This window comes from Leptidea sinapis, chromosome 29 (assembly GCF_905404315.1).
Source record: "Leptidea sinapis chromosome 29, ilLepSina1.1, whole genome shotgun sequence".
Taxonomy (NCBI): Eukaryota; Metazoa; Arthropoda; class Insecta; order Lepidoptera; family Pieridae; genus Leptidea; species Leptidea sinapis.
The window spans coordinates 9,269,592-9,288,410 of NC_066293.1; the positions used below are offsets into that span (position 1 = coordinate 9,269,592).

Genomic DNA, 18,819 nt, shown 5'->3' on the forward strand with positions numbered 1-18,819 from the left:
TCATCGTTTGCAAAGATAATAAAGCGCCTGACCATATTATCGAGCAATATTCTTGCGTGGAAAAGGTAACATTTTGACAGGTGCATACAGTTTATATGCTTACAATCCTTGTTATTGATTAATAATCTGAACATATGTACCTACACAAAATAAGTACAAGCTATAAGAATAACTCTTTTAAGTTTCTTACTAAACAAACGCGTCATGCCGAGAAAAAACTTGTTTAACAGTAAAGAAAAATGGTTCAAAATAGCTCGAGAGTGTGAACTATAATCAACAGCAATCATTGGCAACCTACAAATAAGACTTAAGGGTATTTGTAAAAGGATTAAGTACTGTTTATATCTGCAAATGCTATATATTCACCTGAACACTTGTCTAAAAATACCTAATTTTGCATGTTTTCTACCTACTCTTCGCCAGCCTGGCAATGGGTGGATCACCTATTTCTATCACGTGAGCTTCTTGCTCGTTTTCTCCCTCAAAAAAGAAAAAGTTTTTCACTGATAAATCCTCAGTGGAGGAAAGAAAGGAACAGACTAGTATACAGTCTGTTAAATTGTTGATTCTTACACTCCTCCTCCTCGCATCGTATTCCTCATTGCTGAAGGTCGTGGTTTCTCTGAGGACTTTTTGATAATATAATATTCTGTGTCTGTCTTTGGCTACGTGCAGTGCGTCATGAAGTCCGGTATCCAGAGATATGCGGATTTGGTCAGACCATCTTATAGGGCTGCAACCTCTGGGGCGTCGTTCGTGTAACTTCCCAATAACCATCAGTTGTTCGAGGTTGCGGCCATCTTTTCTGGCGATATGTCCAAAGAACTTTAAGATTCTACGGAGACAGATAGATGAGAGTCTGGTTTTTACACCTAGAGTGTTAAGGATGGATTGGTTGGTGCGGAATGCTGTCCAAGGGATTTGAAGCATCTTCCTCCAGCACCACATCTTAAAGGCATCAATCCGATCTCTGTCGACCTTCTTTAGTGTCCATGTCTCAACCCCATAGATTCTTACACAATACACTTTAAAAACATGGCATGTGAAGATTTAATTATGAAAATCTTGTTGTAAAACTAAGAACTTCTTGCAAAAATTGACAGCTCAGCTAAATATGATTAAAATAAAGTAAAATTATATGCAATATTCGTTTCATTGCGATTTATGAATGTCCTCCTTTTAGACCCACCTCCTTTATCAAATTATCATCTGGCAACCCTATTCACAAAGGGTCCCTGACGATTCGAGCAGTTTTGTATTGCAAATACTTAATTCGAGCTGATATTGGCGCGGTATTGGTAATTGCTCGAGATTATGAGACACAGTTTGTGACGTCAATTAATAAATTATGTTAGTGTACCCTAGAGGTAATAAATACACCAGAAGACAAGAAAACGGCACATGAATTTCCATAGAATATATTTCCTCTAAAGAATCTATCCAAATAGATATTCAATTTACGCTCAGTTAAAAAATATTATTCAATCTTGTTCTATTGCTATCGTATTATCACAATCAATATATTCCCTGGCAGTCTTATCGTTTTGATAAAATGTAGTTGAGAAATATTTTTATATCATAAAACCTTTCGAAGGTATTAAAGATAACATCCTAATAGTGGCTTGTACTTAAATCTAATAAGTAGGTAGGCATGTACTTTAGGGAGCCAACCAAAATTAATAACAAGTACCTATCAAATAATATCGTACCTAAGGTGAAATTTTTTGTGAACAAAAGCTATGATGTAAATACCTGCCAAATAACGTCATTTTTCATTACGGTACGGAGAATTAACATTCATATTTTTTACATAATTTACCAAAACACTAATTAAATTAAAATAAATATAAGCAATTATAGTAAGCTATTAATTAACTCAAAAATAACTAATATCTTCTAAACACTACTATTTTCTACCGTACGTAAGCTTAATGGTTGGCAACACTTACAGTAGGAACTACGCATGTAAACTGAAAGCTTCAGTCGATAATTTTCCCAAACACCGCAAACAGATAAATTTACGCAAATGTAGTGGCTAGTGTGATTTTAATAAAGTATATCGATTTGGCACAACCCCGATTCGTTTTTTTTAATATGGGAAGCAAAGGTATGTTTGTAAAGCCATCGTATATATTTATAATGACTTTCTATTTTAAAACACAATTTGAATGTTACCAAAGCTGAAAGCTCAGTTAAAAGCTGTAACTGAACGCAGTTTTTCTGATAAAAATAGTTTTATTGTTTTATTGTTTATCTTCGTGTTGATTTCTTATACTTCGATTTATACCTAAAAAATTAAATAGGCCTTATTTAGGATAAGCCGGCAATGCGTGATTTTGACTGAAAATCGTAATTGATACGTAAAGGTAATAAAAATTGAGATTAAAAATCTCTATACTTGTTAGGTGATCACCTCTGCCTTTTATATACAAGTAAATATTAATTAGAGAAATTAACAATAGTGGATCGTCCCCAAATCAGTTATTAAATACTAGTTACTGCCCGCGACGTCGCCCGCGTAGACTCCATTAGGTTGTTGTTGTCTGTTGTTCCGATCTCTTGTCAAGTTTCATGCAGACAAAATCTCTACAAACTAACTAGGTTTCGGAATTGTTTATACAAAATTGGGGCTTTATTAAGTGGCAGCAACAGTGACCCTATTTTGTGATATGTTGGTACTTGGCCTCGCAACCTCAACCGTCACTGTGTTTTAATAAACGCGATGTAAAGTTATTCCAAATTTATAACATTTTATCTTTATCTTAACTTTGTCACTACAAAATTACATAACAGGCAGAAGTAATTTTAAACTTGGAGTGACTTTTGATTGCGTTTATAAGATGAGAGGGGGTGCACTTAGGGGTAGATATATATATTGGTTTTATGGTAAAAGTATTTATTTACTTAAGGTACTAAATTAATCTATGACACTTGTTAAATAACTATAATTAATGCTTATATTTGTGAGTACGCGGATTTCTAATATTAATTGGTTAAAATGGTTACTCGGACCAATCCTGTAATGGTTATAGACAAATGGTTAATGGTAATTAGGACCGGACCGATCAATGGTTACTCGAGTACTGCATCTCTACTATGCATTGGTAATAATGGTTAAAATGGTTACTCGGGCCGGTCCTGTAATGGTTAATGGTAACTAGACCGGCCCGAACAATGGTCACCCGCGTACTACCTTACTAAAGGCACATGGTTTTATTACAATTAATTTTATCTATTAAGCAATATTTGTAATATAATGCTGTTCGATGGATTTACTTCGAACATAACACATTGTATGTAGGGGAAATCCAGGCATAGCAAGGTTTTGTCCGCCCAAAAAGAAGTCATGTGAAAACATTAATTGTATTTAAAACACTGGCAAGGAACCGTCGAGATTTGAAAGTTGTAAACAACATTTTTAGGGATCCACAGGCTTCTGCGCCAAGACGCTACTTAGCCCACAGAGCAAGACATTCCAGCTCTTTTCTCCATCCATTCTAATGCCACACAATGGCGACACACATTTTCCAGACAGTTAATAATCAATATTAATGAGCCTGTGGTTACAGTAATCTAATTCATTTAAATTTATTTTATTGATATACTTATTTACCAGCGGTCTTCTTGACACTGAGCAACTGCGAGACGGCTTACATTTGCCTCATCTGCTGTGTCAGAAGCACGCTGATTACCAATAAAATGAAATGAAATTTAGGTACAATTTGTACGCTTATGAAAGTCAATTTTGATAACAGATACAAATGACAGCACGGACTAAAAATAGACTACTCGAGGACGGTACCAGGCTATGTAGTCCTGGAGAAACCGTCCCTGGGCGTCCACAATTAGGACCTATATCGAATAGTGGATGCCCAGGCTGCCCCGCGTATTCTGGAGGGGGCAAAATTGTGCTGACACGAGGCAACTCCCACCTTAAGGGCCGGCAATGCATTTCTTGACACCTGTTGTTGCGGAAGTCCATGGGCGGTTGCGACACCTCTCCCCATCCCGTGAGCCTCTTACCCGTTTGCCACCTCTTTTATAAAAAAAAACACCAGTCCAAGAGACTAGTCTTACTTTACTTATCCTCCCTTTACAGTTTTCATATTATCCATACATTTTTATCTTGCTCTCGTCGTCGAGAACGGCACGTCGAAAAACACCAGTGATTCGTCGCGTTTCGTAGTACAAGTCAGCATATTGGGTCTTGGGATAGGATGATTCCTTTTTGCATCCTACTCTTAGGGAGGGGTCTGTTTCCCTTTCGATGATCTCATGCCTGGGTATTTTAACACCAAGCAAGCAAGGTTCGATGTGTTAGATAAGGCAACAATTGTCTGCAAAAACTGTGACCATTCACAATCTTGTGAAATATTATGTTTTGTTTGTTTAAAGAATCAATAAGAGAAAAATTTAAAGAAATAAACATTTTGACTGGTTCATCTCAATATATTCATATTAATGTTCTGTATGTTCATAAGCACATTAAGTAATTTGCTAGAAATTGAGACCATCATAATGTTAACACGAGGAACAAACATAAACTTGTTATGCCTACTACTCGGTTAAGTCAAGTTAGTAAGTCTTTTATTGGGCGGTGTATGCTTTTACAACATGATCCCAGAAAATTATCAAAACAAATACTTATATTTACTTATATTTACTTATATTACTTATATTACTTATTTACGAAATTAAAAAGAATTGTAAAAAAACGTTTGTGGGGTAAAGGTTATTAAAACATAAATGATTTTCTTAATGATACCACAGACTTGGGAATGGAGCGAAAACAGATTATTTAATTATGTGTTACATGTTTTTTGTACGATATTACATTGTAATGCATATTTTTATAAAAAAAAGCCCACTGAGTTTCTTGCTTTTTCTTCTTCTCAGGTCTGAGGCACACTATTTCGAACAAATGGTGGTTTTTTGAGGTCAATAAGTGATTTTAAATGCTATTTTGAATAATAATATTTGAATTTGTATCAAAATCTTTTTAGAGCTAGATCCGTGTCTGAAATAGAACTCTGGTAAATCTCTCTGACAAAATTGCGATGGAACAGAAATAAATTAAAGACTGAGAATCGTTTTATCAAACTCATTCATCCGTCTAATCTGTTCAGGAATTATGAGCTCAATAATTAATCAAGATTTCGGTAAAATAAATTATCTACGAAGTAGCGCGCGAGCGCGGGAAAATAAACAACATGGCGGATGAATGACGCCACATATAAAGTATGACGTACATTGAAATTATTATTTAAAGAAAGCACTTTTTGACAACCACTTTATCTAATTACGGATCAGCTTTTCTAGTGCGGATTGCAGATACGATTTAGGGGTATTTAGTGCGCGGCAAAACTGACCAACGTTTTGTTTTTAAATTTTTCAATAGAAACATGTAATCTCATATTGTACAGCCTTTAAATTGATATCATAGAAAATTCCTTTAGGTAAGAGCAGAAATAATATATAAAACATGACGTTAAAACCAAAGCAAGAAGTGCAACAGGGTACATTCAACCTAATTCTATCTAAGCTTGCGCCTAATTCGAACCTGATAATAATATTTGACTAGCAGACCAAGTGTTGCGGCCAACGAATATATACATTATCTTTTTCAATGCTGTGAAAATAACTTTTTTATCTCACTGACTCAATACTTTAAAAACCTGTGCTAAGAACTACACGATAGTAAAAACTTCATCACGGCGAAGTCAATAATAGGTAATACAACTTGTATTGTTCTATATTCATAAAGTAATAGCGTTTACTAACCTTAATCCGAATTTACCCGAACGAGCGTGATGCTTCATTCGCACTTAATGCCCACAAAATACAGCACTCGGCACCCCTTAGGAAGTATTTAGTCACTTCAAAAGATATGACTACATAATAACTAACTCCTACCTGTTCTGCCTGTTTTCTGAACAAACCTCAGTTTCAATGTAACTGTATGGGAACTATTTAAACCTGAACAGCTTGTGCTTTAAATATAGCTTTTGGAATAGGACGTGTACCTTTTCTTTTATCATTTCATTTGTAATTATGTGGGAGGCTTCTTTGTATAAGATTCCCGTTAGGTTTGTGTTACAGCGAGGCATTTTTCGTGACACCAAGCAGTAATGTGCAAACATTATTGTTTTAATCTCAAGGGCGACATAGCTAGTGTAATTCTCTACCTTTTTTATTTTTTTTTATGGAAGAGGAGGCCAACCGTCGTTCGGATCACCTGGTGTTATGTGATCCCGCCCACATCTGAGGAATCACAGTAGCGTTGCCGGTTTTGAAGGAAGTGTACGCGCTTTTTTGATAACTTAAAAAAAAGCGTACTCTTTTCGTATCGTCTCGGAAACACCACACAAGGAAGCTTATTCCACAGCTTGTACGTGGAAGAAAGTGCCTTGAAAGCTACACTGGAGGAAAACCACATATTCAGATGGTGGGGATGACGATCATCTAAATCCGTATCTTATGCGCTACTACGATGGTCCTTATTATATAATATAGGTCTTTATAAAGGAATAAAAGGCATTAATTTTCTCAAAATTTATTCCTTTAGAATTCTTTTTGATGTTATTTCTAATATCCTAGATACTACTACCGCTTCGGAAACAAATAGCATTCTGAGAGAGAAGAAGCGGCGCAAGAAACTCTATAATATAACTCTATAATCAAGAATCCATCATCTGTTAATTTTTTCTCATAAGAAAAGTTTTCACATTTAAATTCACATGTAAATCACCCATCTATTGAACGTCAAAAACTACACCCATCCGTAAACTTGTGCCATAGGTCTGAGAAGAACATGCCTGCGCATGTCTCAAGGTGACGAGCGCAGTTGGCACCGCTCAGAATTTTTGGGTTTTACAATTTTCCTGAGTGGCACTGCATTGTATTGGATAGGGCGTATCAATTACCATCAGCTGAACAACCTGCTCGTCTCGTCCCTTATTTTCATAAAACAAAAATATTATGCATTTAATTTCAATGTGCGATGGCCTTTATTTGCCTTTTATCCCAAGTTCTATAAAGGTGTTTGCAGTTTAAGTAAACAGTGAAATGAAATGTAAATAATGAATATTATAATAATATACGAGGTATTGCTTTGATCCTGCGTGTCACAAGGTTAATGTAATTATAACTATTTTGTTGTGTTAGTTTATGTAATATACATTTACCTACGAATTAGAGACCCCGCAAACTGCAGACTTTTGATTGGCCGATAGTTTGGTTGGTTTCTTAATCAGTATGAAGATGTAAGAGAGTGCGCACATTATAACGATTCGGTATTGGCCGACAAAAAAGTTTGATGGGCTACACGATTGATACACCTTCAAACTGAACCGTCAGTAAACTATCGGCCGACTGTTAAATCAGTACAGGGCTCTTCTAGGCGCGCACACCACCGATTGTTTAGTCGGCCAGACTCATCAATAGCCTATTTAAAACTAATAGCGAATCGTCCCTAAAACTGTCGGCCGATAGTTGTCTAGTGTGCGCACTCATCACAGACCCAACTGTTTAGTCGGGCCAGTGTGCGCACTTAACAGCCGAACTCAACCAAACTATCGGCCGATCGAAAGTCTGCAGTTTGCGGGGTCTCTTACAGTACACTGCCAGTACATATACGAGAACCTCCTATACGCTCATAAACATATTAGCCAACTCGAAACAAACAAACTCGCAAGGCTCCGTAAAATTGTTAAATGTTTTTAAAGTGGATTGTGTTATATTTTATAATAAACTCCCAAATGATATTAAAATGCCTATTAAAAAATTTAAATGTATCGTGAAAAATAAATTAACATCTAAGGCCTATCATGGTGTGAAAGATTATTTGAATGATAAAGATAGTTACGTTTAAAGATATTTATTTCTCATTAAAAACATAATATTGTCACTTACATGAGAACATAAAAATATGATGTAATAATTTATCCGCCGTTCTTTAGATGTTCAGTACATACATATTACACATTATAGTACTTATTCTTCTTCACAAAATTTAAGATTACACACTTTTACAGGGCACTGTCACACAACAAACAATTTCAGACATGTGTTTTATAAAAACTTTGAAACAATATAGTCTGATAGCTCACGTTTAAATGTTTTTAGTGACCTAATCTTTTTGAGAGATGAAGGTAGACTATTAAATAGTTGTGCGCCCTCGTAAATAAACATACGCTTGCCGTAATTTGTTCTTGTCTTAGGTAGTATCAAGTAGCTGGCTCGTCTCGTGCTGCGTTTAGACTTGGATGTTTAGTTTGGGTGAGTAAGATTGATGTATGGATGGAATTGTGTAGAATTTTTTGTATCAGTATACATGTATGGTATGTGTAAAGTTGTTTTATGTTCATGAGGTTAGTTTGTTTGTATATTTTAGAATAGTTGGAATTAATGTTCTAAATTTTGTTAATGAATATTGTTATACTCATTTGAATGCATAAGAAAATAATGAGTAACTTTTGTGCTTCATCCTGACTTGCACTAAGTAAATCTAATATATAAAATTCTCATGTCGCGGTGTTTGTAGTTAAACTCCTTCGAAACGGCTTGACCGATTCTCATGAAATTTTCAGTGTATATTCTAGTAGGGTAGGTCTGAGAATCGGACAACATCTATTTTTCATCCCCCTAAATGTCATGGTTAGTCCACCCCAATTTTTTTTTTTAATTTTTAGATAAATTATTTATTTTTTATTTTTTTATGATACAACTTTAAAAAATACATACAACTTAAATTTTAAGGGTGGTCCACACGCATTTTTTTTTTAATTTGTTTGATTATGAGTCAGCATTAAAAAATACATACAACTTCAAATTTTCACCCATCTACGTTCAACAGTTCCTTTTGTATCGCGATTTTAATATCGGCAATGCAACGTTTGCTGGGTCAGCTAGAATAATGTATACTCCTAGTTGATCTTTAAAAAAAAATCATAAATCTTATCAATACATGACAAATCGCGCTTGACAAAAAAATAACTACGTCAAAATTATTTTCACAAAAAAAAGAACAAACGGTTGCTTAGACAGTTTTTTATGGGTATGTTTTCTAGGTTAGGATTTCCCCATACTGTCGAAGTTATAAACGAACACACGTAATATTCAAATGCTTTTTTTCTGTTTCAGACACGACTGGACTGGTATTAAACCAAGCAACAACTGTGGTCTTCGTTTTATTATTATTTATCGAAACAGGTGAGTTTAAAAATAAAAGCATTTATTTTCTCAAAATTGATTCGATTAGAATTCTTTTTGGTGTCACTTTTTTATATAAATAAAGAACGAGACGAGCAGGACGTTCAGCTGATGGTAATTGATACGCCCTGCCCATTACAATGCAGTGCCGCTCAGAATGATTGAAAAACCCAAAAATTCTGAGCGGCACTACAACTGAGCTCGTCACCTCGAGACATAAGATGTTACGTCTCATTTGCCCAGTAATTGCACTAGCTACGGCGCCCTTCAGACCGAAACACAGTAATGCTTACACATTATAGGCGCCGTTGTGGTACCCATAATCTAGCCGGCATCCTGTGCAAAGGAGCCTCCCACTGGTAAATGATGTCACTTCTAACATTACCACCGCTTCGGAAACAAATACAAATAGTAATACTTAATTTCATTCACTGCAAATAACTTGATGTGCATTATTAATTCTATAATACCAATTATTAACATCTTTTTATCGATAATTGTAATAATAATAACTTTGAAAAACGGTTTTGCAGTAATATTAAAAGGGATGAACAACTGATCACGAAACTAGTTGAAGCTGTATCTTCGGGGTCAGTGATTCCACGACAAATGACAATGACAAACGAAACAATTAATCTATATATATAAAAATGAATTGCTGTTCGTTAGTCTCGCTAAAACTCGCGAACGGCTGGACCGATTTGCCTAATTTTGGTCTTGAATTATTTTTGGAAGTCCAGAGAAGGTTTAAAAGGTGAATAAATAGGAAAATGCTGCTAAATTAAATAAAAACAACAAATTTGTTTTTCCTTTGATGTGTCCATACATAATTTCTATGAGAGAAATTATTGACGCACGCTTTGACAGTTCTGCTGTGAAACAATTTCATTACGACAGCAGGGTGCATATTTTACGAAATAATTTTTGATGTTATGATATATTATTGACAAATTCATATAAAAACATTATTTTATTATATACAGAACAACGTCTGTCGGGTCAGCTAGTAATAAATAAAAATTAAATGTGTATGTGTGTGTTCGCGCGTTATTTTTAATAAAATATACACTATTGTACTGTCATTGCTATTGCTATAAAATAATCATTATCTAGTCCCAGGTTGTCCGATCACATAGATATTGAGCTGAGAAGTTGTAGGATTTACGACAGAGCCATTTTTCTAATGAAACATTTAAGTTTATAGATAATGCCTGAACATTGACTGGGACTTCATTAAAAAGGTGTATACATTAATAATAATTTTACCTTTATCTTACCATTTTCAAACTATTAACAATCCTTAACATTTGTTACTATAGCTCTAAGAGAGTGGAACCAATACTTTAGCTGATATTATAAGCCATTTAAGTTTTGATATTCTTTGAAAAATGTATGAAAATATCCAACCTTAATTGCCTATTAGCATGTACAATATTGACATTAGGTTATTGGTGTCTTTCTATGAAATGAGCAGATCAATTTGGATAATCATTTGGTACATTTTTTACTGGCCGGCACTTTTGATTTTGGCCCTAAGTGACACCATCGAGTCTGTCCAAAGACGATTCCTGCGAAGACTTATTTAAATTTGACAGAAAACTTGTCAATTCCTCTTATGAAGATAAAATTAAATATTTTTAAACTTGATCCTCTATGCTTGCGTCGTGTGCTGCTTGAGACGATGCTACTTCATAAAATAGTTAATAATCAAACGGTTACTTCATTATTACCAAAAATAAATTTCAATTGTAAAATCCCTAAACGTACAGTTTGTACCAACAACATATTTAAAGATAGTCGTAGCCATACTAACCTAGCTATCACTCCTGCATCAATCGTATTTGTCGCCAATTTAATACAGTTTCTCAAAATAATCAGCAACTCAATTCATTTAATTCCACATCAACCTGCTTTCGTCATAATGTCATTGCCTCCCTGCGTAAGGGAGCTAATTTGTAGAAATTACTATTATTTTTGTTACACTACTTTAAATAATCTGTATGTCTCTAAATCTTTTGTACATGCCAGTATATATATTTTTGCTGTGTCTTTTCGTTTTAAGTCTCCTTGTTGATATTTTTACATTTGTGCATAAATATTGTTGGTTTGTCGAATAAAGTAAAATAAATAAAAAAATAAAATAAATAAGTTTGTATGAAATGTGAATGATCTCCTTTCATTTTTTTTCACGGGACTTCTTTGCATGGAAACGAAATTGTAGAATGAACTTCTTAGGCTGGTATTTCTAGATACAGCATACCTTCTAAAAAGACTGTCCATAGGTAGTTTAGAGAAGGGAACGACTCGTACCACGACATAGCCACAAACAATGATATTAAAGTGTTATTTTGTACATAGTATTTTTATTTTAAATAAAATAGTTTTTAAAGGATCACAACGCGTGTAATTATTGTAACTGTATTTTTACATTACATTTTTAAGTAAACTATGACAGATCCTATCTCGACTCCTGTGAAGCGCAGTCCTGCCTGTCTGGAAAGGTCACGAAACGTCGGGTTCCTAAAATAATAATTAAAATGTAACTTTTACGCAAAAACTAATGTAAAAAGACAGTTAATATTTATACCACACGTATTAATCCTGTTAAAAGTGTTTTATTCAAATGTTATTTTGTATTTTATTTCAGCACACAGCATCGACTGTTTCAAGTGTGTCTCCCAGAACGGCCATTTTCCAGCGTGTGATGATCCATTCCACAACAACCACTCCCTCCAGATGCTGGAGTCACCATGCATGGGAGGCAGGAAGGGTAGAGACGGCCTCTTCCCTGCAACCTCCTGTATAAAGATAGCTGGCTTCTTCGGTAAGATAAAGTTAATTGAAAGTTTCAAACGGTTGTTTTCGTACAAGATATATCATATTTTCCCGTTTGGCCAATTCATTAATAAAAAAATTATCAACATTCATTTTCATTTAAGTATATATAGAAGAATATTATTATTTATTTTATTAAAACTTAAAATTATGTATTTTATTTTATTTGTCAATACAAACCATTCATGCACAACTATAAAAATATCAAAAAGGAGACTTAAAAGTAAAAGACACAGCAAAAATATCAACAACTGGCATGTACAAAATAAAAAAAAACTACGTTAATAAAACCAACTTCAAAAACCGTAACAATAACTAAAAATTTAATTTAATACACCTCTGATGCAAACCTTTACCTTTAATATTAATAAAATACTATTATTTATATGTGGTACCTATTGATAGCTTTGAAGTCGTTGCCAAGCCAAATGTAGATACCTACCACGCAATAATATTAAAGGTAAAAGTTTGCATCGGAGGTGTATTAAATTAAATTTTTAGTTAATTGATACTTTTCAGTTTTGTATGTCGGTTTTTTTTAACATAGTTTTTATTTATTTTTTTACTTTTTAGTGAGAGTTTATAGAGAGAAAGGGAAGCCAGATACACTGGCGTACCGCGTTACGTTACAAAGCGGTTAAACTTCCCATAAGAAGCTTTATCACTTCAAAATACATGTCAGTAAATTCGTACTGTATTAGGTAGTGGTAAAACACCATTAAGTTACACCCGAAGGTTCGAAAGCTTTGCACTCAATACCGCATGATTTAACGGATGTAACAACTGTGTGCATAGTGGAGACTAAAATTAAAAAAAATGTGACAGAGGAACTTCATTGGCTTGAAATTATAGATTTAAAAAAATATATCAGATACTAACTGACCCGGCAGACTTCGTACTGTCTCAATGGATAAATAAAAGACCTAAACTGCTGTATAAAAAAAACTCAAAACAAACAAAAGGAATTCTTTTTTTACAAAACTTTAGATTTATCAATCTACATAAAAAAAACCTTATAGATAGTTAACAACTGTAGTTAATCTACTATTGTTACCTAAAATTAAGTTTAATTTTTACCTCCTGAAAAAGTTGGAAAGATATAAAAATTCTTATTAGTTATTCATTTGAAGCCATTATTTTAATTTGATTTCTGAACGACGGGGGACACATGAAAGGAAAAACAAAATCGTAATTTTTATTTAATTCTGAGGAGTTTCATATTTATTCATTTTAAACCTTCTCTGGACTTCCACAATTAATTTAAGACCATAAATAGCCAAATCGGTCCAGCCGTTCTCGAGTTTTAGCGAGACTAACGAACAGCAATTCATTTTTATGTATATAGATTAACAGCGCTATTTCGGTTGACAGTATATTATACTATTTTGTTGTATTGTTAACTTAAGGTCTGATTTCACCATTGAAGGAGAACGCGATTAGAATGCTTTGGTTATTTAATCAACACAAAATTAACGCACCTATAGCCTCAACATGTTTAAATGGTGACTGCTGAATTTTGGACGCTTAACATCTTTACTAATATATAAAATTCTCGTGTCATGGTGTTAAACATTGAACTCCTCCGAAACGGCTTGACCGATTCTGATGAAGTTTTGAGTGCATATTGGGTAGGTCTGAGAATCGGACAACATCTATTTTTCATCCCCCTAAATGTTGAGGACACACGAATTTTTTTTTTTTTGATATTTTTTTTAAATTTGTTTGAATATGAGTCAGCATAAAAAATACATACAACTTCAAATTTTCACCCATCTACAATCAACAGTTACTTTTGTATCGCGATTTTAATATCGGCAATACAACGTTTGCTGGGTCAGCTAGTATTATATTAATATATATGGTAGGTGAAGTAAAAAAGAAAATAATAATATAAAAAGATTAAACAAAATAATAAGTAACAAAGAAATACGAGTATAACCTTAGGGAAAGTCTTCGCTGTATAGTAGTAGTAGATATTATAGTCTTATCTATATAGGAAAATATTTTATCGACACCCATGCTTTAAATCCTCTATTAAAGTTTCTGAAACAGTTAGCTTATTACCAACATTAAAACACCCAATGTTCTAATAACCATTACATCATCCAAACGAGTGTTGTAATGTTGTACTGAATTTCATAACAACACTCCCTATTTTTTTTTCAATCCCTTCATGCTCAAAGATTTTTAACAAACAGCCACATTCTTACTGCTCGATGCGTGGTATCTGTATGAATTTCAAAAAAAGAACATTTTCGTTTACGCGCTTTCCACACTACCAGAACGTCGCGCGCCATAAAAAAAGTAGGTTATTAGAATCCCCGCCATTTTTCTTAGATATTTTTATTGCTTTGTTTACAAAAAATGAGCGATTCATTTTAAACGCTGCAAAAGAACATAATATTCAAGTGAATTTTAATTATTGCTCTATACAAAATGTAAATTACTACAAAAATAAATAATTCTTTCATTAAGACTTAGTTTATTTGTATATAATCAGTAATTGATGATATTAGGTTACTACTAGGACTGGCTGTTTTAATGTTAGCAGTAAGCTGTTTTAGAATCTTTTAGAGGATTCATATTATGGGTGTAGATAAAGTCTTGTATGCAACTGTTCATAATTAGGTATTAAACCACTCATGTCATACTATTATCACACTCGGCTTCGCCTCATGAGATAAATCCAAATTCGTGTTTTAATACCCTTTGTTACACAACAGTTGCATAAATAACTAATATTTATTGGCGCTTAAGAGCTGCCACTGAGTTTTATCAAACTCAGTTTGAAGTGTCTGGTGAATTCGGGACTAAGGATTACGATGATATCATAACGCGCGCCATCTATAATCGTTTTTAGACTCTCAGTGTAATAGATTATTGAAGTAAGTATTCGCATTGATTACCTTGGTTCAATTACATATTTCAGATGATACAGGGGAGACTATAACAGTGAGAGGGTGTGGTTTGGACTCCGGCACTGCGACCACAGACACAGAAATCATTAGAATGTCACACTGTGGCCGATTTTATTATAATGACAGGTAAATATCACGAAGGACAAGTTACTCTAATGCCCTTCTCTGACTTTGCGCAACAGCGGTAAGACATCAGCATATTCGGGTGCCGAAAACATGTCGCACCGCCAGCACCTACGCAAATGTCGGTAAAAAGTTATGCCGCTTGTGCCGTTACGAAGAATGTCGTCTTCGAGATCGAGTGGAAAGGTTATTATAGCATAAACGATTTTCTTAATGACACCACGGACTGGGATTAAAGCGAACACCCTCAGGCTCTTTAATTATAAATGTTTATTTTACGATATTACGTTGTAATCCATATTTTATATAAAAAAAAAGGCCCGCTGAGTTTCTTGCGCCCATTCTTCTCAGGTCTGAGGCAGTCTCTTTTGAATGGGTGGTAGATTTTGACGTTCAATAAGTGATTTTAAATCCTATTTTGAATAAAAATATTTGAATTTGAAATGGAATTTGAGTGAAGATTCTTTAGTTCGTTATAAAGGTTTGCCTTAAAAAAAATAAAACGTTATTGGCATCCTTATATAGATAATAATATAAACTGTCGAATGTTTGTTGCGGCTAAGGAACTTTTGCAGAATGCAGATTTTATCTATATACAGAGTGAAAAAAGAAACACATTGACAGCTCTTGTATACCATGGCCCTAGCAATTACAAAACAAAACACAGGGTTAAGGGATTTTAGAACTTGTCATGCATGGAGAGCCAATCAGGAACGCTCCATTGAAATATAGGCGCTTGGTTAGCCTACAATACCGCGTATTACTGCTGCTGCGGCGACAAGTCAGAAAAAGGCCTTAAACAATGTATTTTTTACTAAAATAAATGATTTATATCGTCACAGATTTAAAAAATGTTATTTAAGACCGCCTATTACACCTATAAATTAGCTAAAGATTTTTTTTTAATTTTTATTGTAAGTCTGTATGCAATAAAGGGTCTCTATATAGATCTATAGAGATATAACTGTGGCGCCTATTATGTCAATTTTGAAATCAAGATATTTCTGATTATATGCTCTTCAGGGACGTGCATATGATAGGTATAGGCAATTAGGCAGTGCATACCTCGTTTTGAACCTAAATAAATATAGCACTAGTGCTAAATTCAATTTAGTTTAATTTGGTTCCGTTATTTTACTACCAAACTTCTATTGAATTCCCACTCATAAAATTTTTCCTTACGCTAGATACTACATACCTACAGTAAGCAGTCTTTGCTTATTCCAAAGCTCAACTACAACTAGTTCGATCCGTAGTGCCTACCTTGCTAAAAAACCAATGCACGCCCCTGATGCCCTTAGCATTACCATACCTACAGAGATCATTAATGAAGCGATTTAGCTACGCTGTGTCGAAAGACGCGTAGTGCCGCGTAGTACCTAATGCGTAGTGCCTTTAAAACCACTTTGGTAAAAGAGATAGGTAGAGATAAATTGACCATAGTGTATAGTTGGTGTAAGGGTTAGATTTATAGACTAAAGAAAGACTTTGCTCATACTTATCTAGCGAGTGGAGTCAAAGTCCGTATTTATAAACATCGCCTTGAGTGCGAGATAAGCTTCAACTTTAGCTTACACTTAAGTCCACACTCCACGATAACAACAACTTAGGAAAAACTCAGACTATAATCCGAACAAAAATTTCATGCGTGATCAGAACAGCTGTTGTTTGACGTTTTAAAATACCCATATAATAACAATGTCTGCTCTCACGCATGGAATGCGTTCAGTTGCTCATAACAAATAAGTTAACAAGTCCGTATTTCGCATAGATCATTCATCGATTTCCACTTTTTTTTATGGAAAAGGAGGACATAGGAGCGTACGGGTCACCTGGTGTTAAGTGATCACCGCCGCCCACATTCTCTTGCAACACCAAAGGAATCATAGGAGCGTTGCCGGCTTTAAGGAAGTACCCGCGTTTTTTATGGTACCCATGTGGTATCGTCCCGGAAACACCGCACAAGGAAGCTTATTTTACAACTTTGTGGAAAAAAGCTCCTTGAAAACCGCACTGTGGAGGATCGCCACACATCTATGTGGTGGTGGTGATGATATACTAATTTGTGGCGTGTCGTGCGAAGGTGGAAATCGGCGGCAGGAATCAGGCAAAACAGCTCTTCGGAACACTCCCCATGATAAATGCGGTAGAAGACACACTTATTTCAATAAAACTAATAATTTAATAAGTTTTGGATACTGTTTTAATTTAGTATACTTTCTATTGTAATAGTTTGTTTAATAATAATCGACAATGTACTGTGTATAATGAATCGCGCTCTCGACCCTTCTTTTGGGCTGTCTTAGCTTAAACTCAGCATAATCTCAGCTGTCTAATGATTATAAATACCAAATCAAAGATCAAGCTCACTAACTTCTATTATTGACCACTGGGCTAGCGGCTGTCAAATGCTTTTGTGTCTGTATGATATTCACCTTTTTGGCGCTGTTGGTCATAGTGAGAGTCTACTAAAACTACAACCTCAACTACACAAACATCGATAGGAAAACTATTTATAAAAAAATGTGTACTTTATGACGTTGATTCCTGAAGTATAAATAATACGGAAAACGACCGAAATTAATTCAAAATGCAATAATACTTCAGAGTACTATAACGCTTCTCTCGCAGCCATTTGTATTATACGTCAAAATTAATTCTCTAAACGCTGGCGAGTGGCGCTTCAAATAGGCACTAAAAATTTGCTGTCAAACATGTGGAACAGCCTGTCCAGTGGTATTTATACAGGTCAGTGGCTTGAACTCAGCTGAGTTTTATGTAAGTAAAGTCTGAGTAAGCTCTATAGATCTCAGTCTTAGACACGAAACCTACAAATTCTGATTATGATGTTTTATATTTTAGATACGTCCACGGCTGTCTTCAAAGCTGTAACGACGCAGACGCTTGCAACACTACCACGAGAACATCACCCGTCCTTCTACTAATTGTTTTCAGTATTTCTCTATGCACATATCTCTTTAGCTAACATATCTGTTTAATTCTTAAGTATCAAGTATTTGTAGACCAAAAATAAAAATTATCATATCAGATTAAGTATCGTTCTGTCGCTATAAATATTATTCTGTATCTGTGTCTATTGAAAAGGCATCAATACTTATATTGACGCCATTAACAAATGCAACGCTAAGGCTTCTAAAGTCAAACCTGACAAAAATACTATGTTAAAGTAGCCACAGTTCAAACCAAGAGAATCTGTATAGAGGATGAAATTCGTAAAAACCATTTTGACAGCTGTCACTCAGTTGTCAATGCTTTGCAATTAAGGCTTGGAAACTGAACTTGTTGAAACTGTTCGGTTTTTTTCTACCTTTAATAAAACGCTTCTTACCGTTTTCACTCAGATATAAAATAATAGACAGAAAACTGTTTTAACTATTAATAACCGTTGGATCGGTTGTCCAAAGCTTTGTTGTTGTAAAACCTCAGAGTACTTAACAAGCTCGAAGAAATGTCACAGAATGACAAGTGACGCCATTTTAATTGTTTTCTGTATTGACTCGGCTTATTAACTTCACTGTAATGCACGAATTAGTACAAAATAAAACCAACTTGTATTAGTTAAGACAATTTATTCGATGTTTCTACACAATTATGTATAAAATGTATATAAATCTATACACTCTCAATGGTATGTTTTTTTAATTCCAACAGTAATATTACAGGCGTAAGGATATTCCATAAGTCCCAATTTCACCAATGAAGTAGAACGCGA

General features: G+C 34.4%; 1 protein-coding gene across 1 annotated transcript; it reads left to right on the forward strand.

The window, feature by feature from the left end:
* The first annotated feature begins 1,958 nt into the window (after positions 1-1,958).
* On the forward strand, positions 1,959-18,733 carry LOC126973336 (uncharacterized). The gene is made up of 5 exons (XM_050820560.1): positions 1,959-2,107; positions 9,142-9,210; positions 11,858-12,034; positions 14,975-15,089; positions 17,949-18,733. The coding sequence occupies exons 1-5, from the start codon at positions 2,095-2,097 to the stop codon at positions 18,070-18,072; spliced, it is 498 nt and encodes a 165-aa protein (XP_050676517.1). The 5' UTR covers positions 1,959-2,094; the 3' UTR covers positions 18,073-18,733.
* Positions 18,734-18,819: the final 86 nt, after the last annotated feature.